The sequence below is a fragment of the Gymnodraco acuticeps genome, unplaced genomic scaffold (genome assembly GCF_902827175.1).
Source record: "Gymnodraco acuticeps unplaced genomic scaffold, fGymAcu1.1, whole genome shotgun sequence".
NCBI classification, from domain to species: Eukaryota; Metazoa; Chordata; class Actinopteri; order Perciformes; family Bathydraconidae; genus Gymnodraco; species Gymnodraco acuticeps.
The window spans coordinates 696,666-712,561 of NW_022991187.1; the positions used below are offsets into that span (position 1 = coordinate 696,666).

The following is a 15,896-nucleotide window of genomic DNA, read 5'->3' on the forward strand; positions in this document are numbered from 1 at the left end:
CAAGATGATTGTTTACCTTTAGAGTTAAGTAATACATTTACAGGAAGTTCTGATTAAATAGTTATTTATATAAGGCCTTCAAAAAACTGTTGCACAAAAATACTTTAACCAAAAGTTGTTGCCACTGGCATAATTACTCTTAAGGTAGATTTCATGGTAACAAATTATATTCTTACATATTAGACGAAACACTGCAGGCCTCCTGGAATTACATCAAACATAGGGAATTATTAAAATTCCTTTCTCTCCGACACACTCCCACTTGCTTGAAACGTCTCATTTGGACTCCATTACAATTGTGGGGGAAACTTCTGAAGCAATTGGAAACAGGACTCAAGAGGCACGAGGAGAGCTGGAGCTTTGGTGGTAAACACTGACGGTTTATTTGGAGTTACGGACGGAGAATTGACAAGACGGTGTGTCACGAGTTGACACAGCGGTTGCCAAACCAATTCTGAAGAACCCTTTCTGTAGCTCAAGGTTTTAACTAGTTCAGAGTGTAAAAATCAACATTCTTCATCAGTGAGACTAAAGCAATATGGACCCTGAATCTAACTAGAGCTCTCGTCAATAGAAAAGAATGTGCGCCAGGGAAGCTACGTCCCTGAACAGTAAACAACTCATAGCGGCTTGTGCTCTGTCATAGACTGGCAACAACAATGCGCCCAAGCTGCTCCTCCTTAAGAGAGATAGCAGCAATACCCAAGGCCGTAGAACCATGCCATGGGAAAAGAGACGGTAAAGAGAGAACACGATGAACTGTGTCGAAGGTTGAATACCTAAGCAAATTATTCCCTAACAACAATAATAGTTATAAAAGAGTATTGCTGGAGGACACATTTGTTTTTGGTTTGTGATGTAGCTAAATAGATTTACTGTAAATGATCATATAAATACAAACATAACACTATAACTCTCTGTGAAGGATCAGAAAACTCAGCATAGCTACATGTAGGGCATGACATAATGATGATATTGTAAAAGTAATATATAGTTCATCTTAAATTGTAGTTTTACCAATCAAGTGGTATTTCTTGGATCTGTTCCTGATTTCTCTTCTCTCTGCGTTGGCCAAGTGTGCGTCAATGTCAGTGTGATCAAGACAGCAAGACAACTTCAATTATACTACAGTATGTCAAATGACAAAAGAAAGTCCAATAATCATAATAATTTAATATGGGAAATTGTACAGCAATATCTTTTTTGAATTAGGTTGCTAAGGAAGATTAAAGACCTGAAATTACACATAATGAATGTATTTAGAAATATAACATAATTTCAAACTTCTTCAAAAAGTGACAACAGCTGTGTATCATTGTTATATTCTGATTGTGTGTAAGATAGATATGCTTCATTTGAACAATGGCTGAAAGCACTTTTAGACAGATTAACACTCAAGAGTTCAGTGTTAGCAGATCCTTGTTTTTCGTCCTGCTGCCTCAAAGTGATACTGCGCTCTCACCTTCCAGAGAACAGAGATTACTTTTGAGACACATTCGTCCCTCCAGCTCGCTGCCCGCAGTCCAAACTTTATCTAAAAGCTTACACTTAGCCGCCCGTTTTGCTCCGGATCCAAAGAGACATTTCCTGCACTGAGTGGAACAAATGTTATCACGTGTTGCTGGGAAGAACAACGAGAACAATGACAATTCAACAAAATGCTTGATTGCAATAAAGCAGTTTCCAAGAGATTATTCAGAAACAATGCTGACAGCTCAATGACTGTCACATGACAATTTCATCCAGCGTGTCCTCAGCTGTGAGGTGTTAAGTAGGTTCATTGTCCTTCGAGCCCACTGCGATGCGAGGCTGTCAGACAAACGCTGACATGCAAAATATTTCTGATCTGAAGTAACCTCTCAGCAGTGAAAGCGAGGCAGCAACAATGATGTCCCCACTGGACTTAAATATAGACTGCTATGCAATCAGATATTTAACCTTAGCTCTTCATTCACTGATATGAATCATGTTATTCAGAGATACATTTCACACAGCAAGGAGCAGACCGATATTAACATATTGATGATTGCTCCAAACAATGGCGATAATTAACCTTGATTACAGTTATTGGCAAGCATGTCTTTTAATATGTTTCTATACCACTCTTCTCTCTCTCTGTTGTACGCTGTCAGGAAAAAAGTGATCAAATATTGTATCATTATAGTATAAATAGTAAGTTAGCATTAAGAGGTAAATGTTGATTGAAAGAGGGAATGGCTTTGGCCGGTAAATAATTGGATTTGAACCGTCGTGTATAATGTAAGTAGCTACCACTTGCGGGAAGTTGAAAAAATGTCTGTCTCTACTTTAGATGCAAAAATCTGACCTGCAAGTCATTTTAAGTTGAAAGCCACTCGCACATTGTTGAGAATTAAGAATATCAAAATGTATTTAAAAATAAAATATTTTTAGATTGTATTTTTTAGAAACTAAACGTTCGGTGCTGTCTGTGTGTTTGTGTTCCCCCAGGCGTGTCGAGACTTCTTGGACCTCGCAGAGACTCACAGTCGGAGATGGCAGCGCGCGCTGCAGTATGAGCGGGAGCAGCGGACCCACCTAGAGGAGACCATTGAGCAGCTAGCCAAGCAGCACAACAGCCTGGAGCGAGCGTGGAGAGAAGCCCCCACGCTGGTCTCCACCACACCCAGCGCCCCCACCGCCAACAAGGGTAAGATGGGCTGTTGGTTACTCCTGTGGGCCCCCAATGTAGACTGGCTTAAAGTCATGTGGGAGTCGGACCTCAGGCTAGATACAGTACTCATTCTGAGGAAGGATATTTAAAGTTGTGTCAGAAGGTTTGGATTATCTCCAATTTAGAGATTGTAATTACCTTTACCAACGACTGTATGTCATGTGCACTCTTCTGTTAATCTGTCCATCCAATTATTTATTTTCTTGTTTGCATAGCTCTCAACAACATGTGGAAAACAGACGCCTGGGCTGGAAACACATTTGTTGTGCACATCATGCAAGAGGAAGAAACCTATTGATTTTTGCGACCTCATGACCTAACCCTACTGAGAAATGACAGCACAACTCAATAGCAAAACAGGAACTGGTGTAACTTAATAAAAGCTGAGCATTAAGTAACAGGAAAGAAGAAATGATCGATGGAGAGGTGTACTAGTGACGGTCTAAGAAACTGGACAAGCATTGCCAGAGATGGGGTCGTTACTAAAAAAAAGTAATATATTACACTACTTCGTTACTCTCTACATTAAGTAACTCGTTACTTTACTGTTACTTTACTCGCAGGGCCGGCCCGCCCCTCCCTACAGGCAGATCACGCAGACTGCGGCGCACCTACAGTGTAAGCGCGCCACAGTTTTGCCTCTGCGAGACTCCACTTGCCCCCCAATTACTATTGCATTAAGGAAGACATAACACAAGTCTTTCTTTGTATATGCTCTAAAATAGGCTACCAGCCTACCACAACAAGCTAACAGTCTGTGAAACGTCAAGACACTAATTAATGAAACCAGTTCAAGACGCATTATTCTTATCATTCTTTATGAGCGCATAACGGTAAGTTATCTAATTACTTATTTATTTAGTATTCCATAACTTAGTAACAGAGATGGTCAAACTAAAGAGACATGGCAAAATTCCTACAATGAAGCGGGACATTGAACTGTTCACCCGTGAGAGGGCGATCAACAAAAGAGAGCGAGCGGCCCCGTTGAGGGAGTTTACAGATGAGAAGACTCAGCCATGTTTATGCAGCACTGCACGTGGAGATGTGGTCCCGCAAGTCGCGCAGATTACATAGGCCTACATGTATATAAACCTGCGGCGGAAACCCCTCTTGTCTGTCAGTGAGTGTGATTATTTTATAAAAGTAACGAAGTAACGCGTGTCGGGGCAATGTTAGTAACTGTAGTGCGATTACTAAATTATAAAAGTAACGCGTTACACTACTCCGTTACTTTGTGGCGCGTTACACCCAACTCTGCCCATTGCTTAGGGCTTTAGATGCTGAGCGGGATCCCTGAAGTCGCTGCTTTGTGTACAGCCAGGGACCGTTGTTGCATCTCTCTTGCTATCTGTATTAAATCCTGAACCCTGAACCCCCCCCAAAAAAAACAGGAGAAAAATGTTCAAGTTTCTTCTCTTACCACCAATCAAAGTCTCTATTACCATGAAGGCAATCTTTACTCAACAGTCAACAAGTTGTTAAAAGTTGCTGTCACTGGTTTCCCCCTCAACCATAGAGGAAAAACATCGTACAAATGTGGGATTTGGAAGGTGCTGAAAAAAAAAACGATTGTTGTTTTTTTAAATATCTGGATTTTAAGTGTTCTGTCATTTATACACAGCAATGCTGGCTGTTACGGTAAGCTTATTTCGAGACAGCATAACTCATGTTGTGTGTTATGCAGGCACCTTGATAAATAGGCTTGAATAGAAGCTTGTTTTAAGGTGAAAAGCTACTATTTCCTGAAAGTACAGTCACCTGATCTGACTTGTGTTTTACTCACTGAACATGGTCGTTTATCCTTAATTATTTTACTTTCATTAGAAAGTACTCTTATTGAATGTTGGATACTGCACATCCTGAGGAGTGTGCATCCTTCAGGCTAGTTAACCAGCGGGAACATTGCCAATTTAACTAAGCTGATTATTCCGTGATTAACGGCCGGCCATGGGTACGTGATTACACGCCGCTCTCCTCTGAATTCTGTCGGATACAAACTCACCACCATGTGATGGCTCTGCTAGTTTTGGATGCTGTTTCCGTTGACTCACCAAGGTATATGTGTTGACAGGAGGGAGTGAGAGGCTGCACAAAGAAGAGGCGAGTGATGAAGATGGGGATACTGAGTACTTTGACGCCATGGAGGATTCCCCTGCATTCATCACAGTGACTGCCACAGAGAACACACAGCAGAGGTCCGTCACACACAGAGATCCAATATTTCTTTATTTTCAAAGACAGATAAAGGGATGAGAGTTGAGTTTTAACATGTAGTCTTTTATTAAAACATTCTTTGGATGCTCTAATTTGTCATAATAGTGAATTTGACAGGCTGACAGCTGAACAACTGAGGATCAAAGTGAAAACAAACAAGTGTTGTGCCCTTCACTTTTTAGTTATACAGAGAACACCTGTCTTCTTTCCTGCAGAAAATAAACCAAGGATTTTTAAAGCATAGCAATGCATTGTTTTCAGCATTGAAGCCCGTCTCTTACTGGCGATTACGATTGTTTTTGCAGAGCTTGTGCTTTCACTGTTTCTTTAAAAAGTACTTTTAGTGTTATCTTGTTATTGTTATGGCTCATCTCTGCAACATATCCAATAACTCTAGTAGCACCATTAAGAGTGATGGAAACGGTTACACAGCATTCCTCTGTTATACGCAGTAAGGTGGTTGCTCCCCTTGAAAGTATTTGTATTGTGCTCATTGTAGAAAATATTTTAATTTCAGGCGATCTCAGAGTAATTTGAGTGGAGCGAGCGGAGGTCAGCCCAACGACTGGAACCAGGACAACAACGTAAGTGTCTCTCTAGATAGTCTGACTGCAGGACTCGCAGCTCATCAATGTATGCATATATCCTTCTTCCCTCATAGTCCCTCTTTCCTGTCTTGCAGTCATTTGTACTCTCACACACACACACACACACACACATACACACACACACACACACACACAGCCTTTATCTTTGTGGTGCCAAAGATAGACGGCTGCTTCATAGCACTAAATATGAATCAAACATCTGCACTTCTCTCCCCCCAACTCTCCCTTGCTTCTTCCTCTCTCCAACCCATCTGTGTCCTCTGTTCGCTCTCCTCCTTTTCTCCCTCGCTCTGTAACTCAATCTCAACTTATACTGCCAAGCTGACCATGAAGCTTGTAGTATTTCTAAAAAAGACCACCTCCTTAATCTCAACCCTTTCCCTTTTCCATGTAATCTCAGATGTCTCCAGGTCATAAGGATGTGTCTGCGAAGGAGCTGCAGCCCTGCAGACAGAGGAGGACTCGAGTCCCAGACAAGCCCAACTACTCCCTCAATTTGTGGAGCATCATGAAGAACTGCATCGGCAAGGAGCTCTCCAAAATCCCCATGCCTGTAAGTAGGGATCCTCCTAACACTGAACTTGAAGTTTAAACTAGCCAAATAATCTTAAATTAAGAAAACACTCACATTTGAGCACAATGTAATCTACAGAGGTAAACATTGTCCAAGAAAGCCTTCTGAATTGACATTATAATAATATTACGTTTTACCAGCTAATATGTCTGCTGTTGCCTAGTGAGGGTATCAACATTTTATGGACTATTGCATGAGGCTTCATCTTTTTGTCCCTCTCACTCAGGTGAACTTCAACGAGCCTCTGTCCATGCTGCAGCGTCTCTCCGAGGACCTGGAGTATCACGAGCTTCTGGACAAGGCGGCGCGCTGCGACTCGTCCCTGGAGCAGATGTGCCTCGTCGCTGCCTTCTCCGTGTCGTCCTACTCCACCACGATCCACCGGACAGCAAAGCCCTTCAACCCCCTCCTGGGCGAGACCTACGAACTCGATCGACGGGAGGAGTTCGGCTATCGCTCGCTGTGTGAGCAGGTAGGGGCATGGCAGCAGGGAGTTTATGCTTTCACACAATGCACACAACGTCAGCCTGCTCTACACAAAATAGTCTTGTGGCCTCTAGTTGGTTTTGAGTGTTATTGAGGATTCTGGATACATTTCTGACATTACAGGACCCAAAATGGCGGTTTTCACCAGTAGGGGGCCACTTTTGTAAACCCTGTGGGCTGATTTTGAATTTTGGATTGGTTTTGAAGTTATAGGGGACTCTGGATCATCTGGATTGGACAAACTGCTAATAGATTTGAAAATAAATTGTCCACAGAAGAGGTAATCATTTTCATATTGTGCTCTATATCTAATCGTCGCAACACTACTCATAGTAGTCAAAGTCAGCCCACCAAGAATACAAATATGGCCACTTTCTGGTTTAAATATCCATATTTGGATCCTGAAAATGTCAGAAATGCATTCAGCATCCTCAATAATTACCAAACCACTTACACATTGTATAAATCGGCCAAGCAATTTGTATCAACTAGGATATGCTAATTATTGCTGATTGATGCAATTTATCCTAATTATGCAAATGACCCAACATACGCAAGTAAGAATCCGGCTGTTTCTATGTGCTGGGGAGCCATACTATACGTTTCTAACATAACACTGGCAACTATACTAAGGTTGTGTGCTGCTCATATCAATATACTTTACCTTCATGTGTATCTATCCTCTAAGGTGAGCCATCACCCCCCTGCTGCTGCTCATCATGTGATTTCCCAACGAGGCTGGACCCTGTGGCAGGAAATCACCATCGCCAGCAAGTTCCGCGGCAAATACCTCTCCATAATGCCTCTGGGTAAGACATGTTATACTCAGCGGAGAAGCCGACAAACTGTATGTGTAAATAAAGGTTCCTTTATGCAAATGTGCAGCTGGCCTACGAGGCAGAGTTTGCTTAAGAAGGACTCCACAACCCACTTGAGAGCTGTCTTCCACACACTATGAAGCCAGATGAAAGGGTGTGAAAATGAATCAGGAGGGTTTTATGACCCTTCTGACACATACATAAAGTATGGGTATAAAGGGAGCTCAGCACTGGGGCAGCAGAGAGCAGGGGTCTGTTGGCTCAGATTGATGGCAGGTTTGATAGATGCAGGTCCAGCCGGTGGGATCCATCCGCCCTCTCCCCCTTCTTGTTATATGCCTGCTGCGACGTGCCATGTTATAGAAACTCTTAAGTGGAAAGCGTTTATGGTGAAACGCATGTTATCAATCTTTCAGCGTTAGACCACACTGGAAATAGATGGAAACGTATTGCCTGCACACAAATGTGTTAGATGATGTGTGATGAAACCATTTTAACACCAGCACAACAGAACTAACACATCACTATTCAGCATTGCACATTGAGAACAAAGCAGCTGTGATATGTGTTCTCTCTTTTGTCCTTGTCCCTCCCCAGGTGCCATTCACCTGCACTTCCACTCCAGCGGGAACCACTACGTGTGGAGAAAGGTCACCTCCACAGTTCACAACATCATTGTGGGCAAGCTGTGGATCGACCAGGTCTGTTATCTGTTGTGTTGTTGTCTCTTATTGGTAGCCATTATTCCACAGCTGTAAACCCACAGCCTTAATGCCTCTGAGTAGCCTATAGATGTTTTTCTCCTGTGTTAAAGCAGTGTGAATATGAGAGTAAAAGCTCAGCACATGAATAAGGAACATCTCTAGGGATTTGTGTTCAGCTTTGATCTCTAATAACACACTCAAATAATAGCCTATATTTTCTTTGAGTTGCCCCAGTTATATAGGGGGAGGCGCTTCACATCTGTGTGCTGGAACTATTGTTTAGAAGTATTTTCTTATTTTCTTTTTTCCTGTCAACGTGTGCTGTGTGTCATGTTTGTGTGTAGCCTTGTAAGAAAAATATGGAATACATTCAAAGGAGCCCTATTATGCTAATTTCCAGGTTGTTATTTATATGATGTGCCTCTACTGGGACATGTCTCCATGCTTTAATCTTTCAAAAGGCTCTTTATTTTCCTCATACTCCCTGTGCTGCAGCACCTCTTTTCACCCTCTGTCTGAAACCAGAGCCCAGTCTGCTCTGATTGGTTAGCTGGCCGGCTCTGTTGTGATTGTTTAACTGCTTAGAGATGTCCCGCCCCATAGCCAATCACTATCACTGATACCTTGCAAACAATATGGGAACCTCATCAAAACTGCTCTATAACATTTAAAAATGTCTTTATATATGAATGAAATCAAAGAGTGCTGTAATCGGTCAGAATACTTTTCTGTCTCTGCTTTGAACACACTGTTAATAGCGTAGATATGCTATCATTCTCTGTGTGTGTTTATCTCTCTCCCTCTGTGTGTGTGTCTGTATGTTTACAGTCGGGGGACATTGAGATTGTGAATCAAAGAACCAAGGAGACCTGTCAGCTCAAGTTCTCTCCCTACAGTTATTTCTCCAGGGACGTTCCACGGAAGGTAAATGCATCCTTTCCTCACTTATATACCCGACCTTGGCATGACGTCATATTACGAGGGGTTCATTTGTCGGATGCTGCCTCCTGCTGGACAGTACCAACACATATATATGTACTATATGAGGTATTAGGTCACATTGCAGCGAGGTAACCTCCTTTTGAATGATTTAACATGGAGCACAATCCTGTCTTATTTGGTAGTGACGGATAATGTAATGCAAATGTACTCGTGTCCTCCCAAGGGGATTGCCTATCATTGGGAGTAAAGGACATGGTGATACAGTTTGACTCCCAGAAAGAAAGCCTGCTTTAGTTTCTGTATTCCCTTTAGTCATTGTTCTTATTTCCCTTTGCTCTTTCCAGGTTACAGGTGTAGTGGCAGACAGTGGGGGCCAGGCGCACTACGTCCTGTCCGGTACGTGGGATGATAAAATTGAGAGTGCCAAGATCCTTCAGAGCAGCCGGGGGGGCAGTGGCTCTGAGGGCAAACAGAAGACCGTCTATCAGACACTGTCCCCCAAGCTGCTGTGGAAGAAATACCCTTTACCGTAAGTCTCATCGGCCTCAAGACCTTTGTTTGTACATATCCTCGATTGTACAGCATGATGCTGTGTAACTCCCATTCATTTCCTCTTGCTCTCTCAGGGACAATGCGGAGAACATGTACTTCTTCTCAGCGCTGGCACTGACCCTGAACGAGCAGGAGGACGCAGTGGGAGTCACCGACAGTCGCCTGAGGCCGGACCAGCGGCTGATGGAAGACGGCCGGTGGGACGAGGCAAACTCAGAGAAACAGAGGCTGGAGGAGAAACAAAGGGCCGTGAGGAGGAGGAGGGAAGCGGACGCCTCAGACGCTCTGGATGAAGGTATGAAAAGGAGAACAGAACGTGTGGCGTGTGATACAGAGCAAAGAAGTGCTAATCAAATCACTTAGATTAGCGGGTAGTGGGAGGTTTTTTAGGTTCCAGGAGTAAAAGTGCCTTTCATTTCCTGCATAGCAGCAACATGATCAGTACAAAGAAATGTCTTCGTCGTCCTTCTATTGCCATTAAGTTTCACATATTTATGTTCATCCGAATGATGTTGTATTTTACATTTGAGGCTGTTTAAAGCTGCATATCCATAACGTGTAGTGTATATTAGGACAATAATTACTGGGGCAAACAGACAAGACCGACTTCAAATTAAAGCATTACAATAAATGAATAATATGTAGTAGCTGTTATAAAAATAATAAGTCATTTATTTATGTGGGATAATTTCTTACGGTCTACCAATCGTAGTAGTATTTACGCAGAGAACTTATCATCGTGTGTGTGTGTATGTGTGTGGCCTAGCATTACTATACTTGTGGGGACCTAAATCTGTTTACACGGTCACGTGTGGGGACTCGCCTCCCTTATGGGGACAAAATGGAGGTCCCCATGAGGGGAATCATTAATTTTAGGGTGAAGACTTGGTTACGTTTAGGGTAAGGTTAAGGGTTAGGCATGTGTTGGTTATGGTTAAGGTTAGGATAAGTCTCCAGGAAATGCATGTAAGTCAATGTAATGTCCCCTGAAGTGGTGTGTGTGTGTGTGTGTGTGTGTGTGTGTGTATTGATTGTATTTGATGTACCCATGACGTGTCTTTCTTTTCCTCCCTCTATTGATGGTCAGAGTGTGAATATGACTCTGGTGAGTTGAGGTTGCCCTGTGCCCCCTATGTTACACACACACACACACACACACACACACACACACACACACACACACACACACTCCTTAAGTGTGTCCTCTGTGTGGGAACTGCATGATACCCCTCTCATGTCAACTTCTCCAGAAAATGACTTGAGACTTTTTCCTGCATACATTTTCATTTAGAAATAATAAGATACATAAAATAACAGAAACAACTCTAAAATCTGTGAGTATTCTTAATGGTGAAGCCACATTAGCGAGTGATTCGTTTGAACTGCATCATCTTTATCCTGTCTATTCCAATGCTTATGGGCACTTTTCTGGTAAACGGATGCTTTGTTCATCTGAGTTAAATCTACATTGTGTATTTATAAAGGGAAACACAACATGAGCTGTTTGCTGTGCTGCAATCTCGCCCTCTTTTGACGTGGTTTCTGTATCAAGAAACACACTCATTATGTAGTTAAGGGAGTTCCAAAACTATGGTTAAAATATTCCCCTTGAATTGAACCAGGTCTCATGCCCGTCACATGGTATAGAGCTGTGATCCATCTCAAATGCACAGCCATCGATTGCTCTCCCTGTAGATGCATATGTATGAAGGCAAATTGCTCGCTCAGTGAATCTCCTGCAACTGTGGCCTTTCCATTAGGGTGCGATGTTAATGACAGCGATTGGGTAACACCTGTGCTTCTTCCACAGGAAAAGAATACGAAGGCTACCAGCCGCTGTGGTTTCACCAGAGGAGGGACTCAGTCACCGGAGAGACAAACTTTGTGTACAAGGGAGGTTACTGGGAGGCAAAGGAAAGACAGGACTGGAGCATGTGTTCTAACATCTTCTAACCCAGGAGCTCACCTCTCCTATCCTCAGCACACAGGGGAAACTCTGCCTCTGGTCCGTAGCTGGCTTATGAGCACCATGTGGACCTTTAGTGAGCATGAGAATACCTCCAAATGTACACTGTTTTTACTACGGGGAAAAGAAGGGTTGTTCCCTGAATCTGTGACACTATGCTGAAGCAGCAGAGAGATGCAGTTGGAGTGTTAACACCACGGAACAAATGCACCTGCACTCTCCTGAAATCAGGTGTTCCATAAATCTTACTCACAATGTACTCTCCTGGGTTCATCACATTTAAGAGATTTGACCAGATATCAAAGAAGCTCAAGATAATACAATGTGTCCTGATCCTCCGTTTCATTCAGCACAATTAAGATTATACCGGAATAAATATTTAATGACTTCCCTCTTTTTCTTCACAGGATTGATTGAAGTGCTCATTATTTGCCTCTTTTAGTTGTTTAGGAAAGATGCTAAGACCGTCTAAACCTATAAGTGTATTAGATATTGGTATCAATTATGCAGACACAAAGTGTTCAAACTTAATTAAACAAGTCAGTGAAAAATATATAGATAAAAAAAAAAGGTAACCCAAGCAAGACCTTGTGAAGTAATGCAAGCATTTGTATACACAGCTCTGTAAACCGAATGAAGTGTTGTTTCATCCTGCGATCGTTAGTTGAGTGTTATCATTTATAGCTATGACATTGTAGTATTCCTTTTAAAAGTGGTTGTAAAACAGTCACTGAGAAAAGTGACATTGTAATACAGATTTTGGAAAAGGATATTGTGAAAAACTGAATACTTAATCGCAATTAACTCTGTCTGAAATTATTTAAAAGACGATGTGTTATTTAAATGTAATGGGTTACTTCACAACTGTACGGCTTTATTACATTTTGTAATGTGATTGTTTACTCCATAATGTCTTGTTTATTAGATGGTTAACACTTTGGGTCTCCATAACCAACCGGTAATATTTGATTAGGGTTGTCTGAAGTGATGAATAATGCAGCACTGCGTAAAAAATGAATGTTTTCCTTACAGTCTGTAAACTAGTCAAAAAGACTCCATGTAGAAATGCTAATTCCTTTCATATGACATGCTTCACACATCTTCGATTTGCATTTCTGATTAACAAAGTCCCTGCAGCGGTGCATCCTTTGTAACACATCCATACCGAACATCCATATCACCTTAATATCTCCATCAAAGAACTGAATAAGCACTTACCACTGTGGTAGATCATAGGTACATATCTCTGTGTTGCTGATGAGAACATTCACTCTGTACTTTACCTTGTCCTCTGGTGCTCTCCCATAGCAACACATACCGTATCCTTGGTGAACATTTTCAGTGACTTAATTCTCAGTGGTCGTTCAAACTACACACACCAAAGCACCGAGACTCCCGGTGATCACCACACAGTGCAAACAGTGTGGTGATCACTCTAGTGTGTGAGTGTGTGAGGCTCTACGCCAGGGGTGTCCAAACTACGGCCTGGGGGCCAAATGCGGCCCGCGGACCATTTTGAATCGGCCCTCAGCAAATTAAAAAAGTATAATGGAATATGGCCCACAAATGAAACTTGTGCTTTTCTTATATTGTACTTATAAATGTAACAATATATTACACCGTAGTATTCATGTGTTAATAAGACCACCTTTCAAATAAATTCAGTCAATTAAAGTTGGAAACATTTTCTAACATATCTTAGTTGATAAGAAAAAAGCCTAATAACTTATTTACATAACAAGCTTGAAATACACCCTTCCTATTTCTCCTTATTATAATCAATCTGAGCTTCTGTTTGAAGGGATGAGCTGCTAACACACACAAGTGACCTACATTTGATTGATTTTGCTAACTTATAACTGAACTAATGGGGCAGTATACCTCTAGTCTAGTGAGTGGCCCAGGTCTTGGTATATTTTTGTGTATGTGGCCCTCGGTGAAAAAAGTTTGGACACCCCTGCTCTACGCCAGAACCAGAGACTGGAGCGGTTTCTCTGAGGCTCCAGAGGTCAGCTGAAACAAGGTCAAAGGTTATATAGGCAGGCAGGGCTGGTTCCTGTAGCCCCGACCTCAGGTGACTCTCCAGCGGCCGCTCCAGGCTCAACACAACTAACATGTAGACCTCTCACTCAGTGTTTGTGGACACACTGATCTGGGATCGGCTCACTAAGTTACCCCTCAGTCTGTTGTCGTTAATTGACTGAAGAAGGGAAAGTGTCCCCTGGCCCGTGCACTACACATCTACGGAGAGTTTTGAAAACCAGTGAGTATTTTTTTTCTAATCAATGTTAGGAATGTAGAATTCAAGGCTGGAGGTATTGTATCTACCGTCTGGTCTATTTGTGTGGATATTTTGTGATAAAAGAATGATATTGTAAAATGTAATTATACTAATCTGAGAATTGTGTTATCTGTACAGTCTAGAAACACTTCGATTGAATGAGCCTGATTTGCTGTATTGTTAATTTTGAATCAGGATTGATGCTGCAAAGATGGATGTTAACTCAATTTGGCTGCAGATCTCTTATTTTATATTTCAAAACTGTCTTAACAAACTGAAAATATTTTTTTATAGATTTGTTGATACTAGCACATTAGTACTTGTGGTTCAGTGGTTTCACAGATTAACACATGTGGCAGTTTCTCTGATGTGCAGGCCATACAGATGTACAAAATGCACTGGACAGACTGAAGACATTAATATGGTGAAGGAGATACAACAATATGGTCTGGTCAAAATGTGACATTTCCCATTAGTTAATGATTTGATAATGAATGATTGATTGCTTCTTTGCACGGATGATGCTTCTACTCATTTACATAAAAGGTTGTATTGCACTTTTGTTTTATGGACGAGCGCAGTTTGATCAATCCCTAAATCTCTTGTTCAGAAAGACATGCTTAGAGAATAATTCAACATTTTGGAAAAACACTTGCTCATTTGTTGTTGAAAGATAGATGTGAAGATTGATGCTACACGAGAAGGGTCAAACTTTGTATCTAACAAAAAGGCATATTTTTCAAAATGTCTAACTTCAATAAATACAGGTTCGGTTCTCCTCTAATCTTTATATGTACACAGACTCAAACACCTAGTGTGTACATAGACACAATCTATGTATAGAGGCTGTGTACTCAATATCAAGGGTGTCACATGTAAAGATGAACACAATTGGAGCAAGATGTTTTATGTGTTGCTAGCTTGATAATTGTACAGTCAATTCTGTATCATCACACATGACATCACTGCTGGATGGCGGTGAAGAAAATGAAGAGTTATTGTGTGATTTTCTCTCTCAGCGATCACTTTGAAGACTTTACTAGAGTTACTTAAATATATTGTGTTTAGAGGATTTTATAATTGAGAATAAGTTATATTTTGAATGATAACAGAGAGCTCGTCTTAGGTTTTAATCAGTGCATTTCCAAATAACGTGACCTCAGCGTTTGATGGTGACTTGCCTATAGTTGCCCTACTTATATCATAGTGATAACGCAGTGATTAGAAGGTGTGATCTGCCTCTTCATCTTCCTTCCCTTTCTGGGACGTTTCTAATATAACCCCCCTCTCATGGTTCTCACTATATCCAACATGGTGAGATTTCCTAGCTTTATTTGTCATGCTTTTCTTTCTCATGGGTGCCATTATTCTTATGTTGTGTTTTCATACTGTTTGTATGCGTAATGAGTCGGATTTGAGTGCCCATGCGGCACACATTTTCTCCTCATTCGATGCTGCTCAGTTTTAAGGCAGAAATAAAGTACTGATGGGGAAATATGTCTTGCCTTGTCTAAACCGAACCCTGCTTCTGCTCTGATGGACTCATAGCTCTGTGAGATGGTTATGTTAATAGGACAAAAGTTATGAGGCGCCACACAACAGCTTCCTGTTCTAGGAGGTCAAAGGTGATTCACCTGCCTTGACAACTTGTCTTTCTCCCCAAATACACGTGGTGTATTCGGGTGTAACTGCAGAATCAACTGAGGTTTTACTTCTTTTTTTTGATTGTGTATTTTCTCCCTTGATTTGTACTTGTTAACATTGTCTTTAAATGACAGACACAATAATGAAAAAAGAAGATAATAAAGTGGTTATTGTTGAAACTGGATATCCACCTGCTTTATTTCTTAATGCTGAGCGGCTACAAGATGGGATGGCTTTAAACGACATTTCTCAGATTGTCTGCATTTGTCTTTTTCAATGGCTTTCTTTTTTATGTAATCCATTGACTTCAGTGCTTCTTACATTTTAAATGAATATCTTTCTATAAAAAGTCTCGATTTTTTTTTCCGGTTATCTTCCATAACTCCAAATCAATGCAGCATTGAATTACTAC

The 15,896-nt window shown here is 41.4% G+C and overlaps 1 protein-coding gene across 5 annotated transcripts in view; it reads left to right on the top strand.

The window, feature by feature from the left end:
• si:ch211-106a19.1 (uncharacterized protein LOC561797 homolog) overlaps positions 1-15,663 on the top strand; it is a 51,461-nt gene extending 35,798 nt beyond the window's left edge. For 4 of the 5 annotated variants that reach the window (XM_034238311.1, XM_034238314.1, XM_034238313.1 and 1 more), the window contains 12 exons: positions 2,470-2,668; positions 4,767-4,890; positions 5,427-5,493; positions 5,918-6,070; positions 6,318-6,563; positions 7,266-7,386; positions 7,993-8,096; positions 8,928-9,023; positions 9,386-9,570; positions 9,668-9,888; positions 10,681-10,698; positions 11,404-15,663. In XM_034238311.1, coding sequence (XP_034094202.1) covers positions 2,470-2,668; positions 4,767-4,890; positions 5,427-5,493; positions 5,918-6,070; positions 6,318-6,563; positions 7,266-7,386; positions 7,993-8,096; positions 8,928-9,023; positions 9,386-9,570; positions 9,668-9,888; positions 10,681-10,698; positions 11,404-11,546 — 1,677 coding nt within the window. In that variant the 3' untranslated portion in view covers positions 11,547-15,663. The remainder of the gene's footprint in view (positions 1-2,469; positions 2,669-4,766; positions 4,891-5,426; positions 5,494-5,917; positions 6,071-6,317; positions 6,564-7,265; positions 7,387-7,992; positions 8,097-8,927; positions 9,024-9,385; positions 9,571-9,667; positions 9,889-10,680; positions 10,699-11,403) is intronic. The other variant, XM_034238312.1, reaches the window with a different exon arrangement.
• Positions 15,664-15,896: the final 233 nt, after the last annotated feature.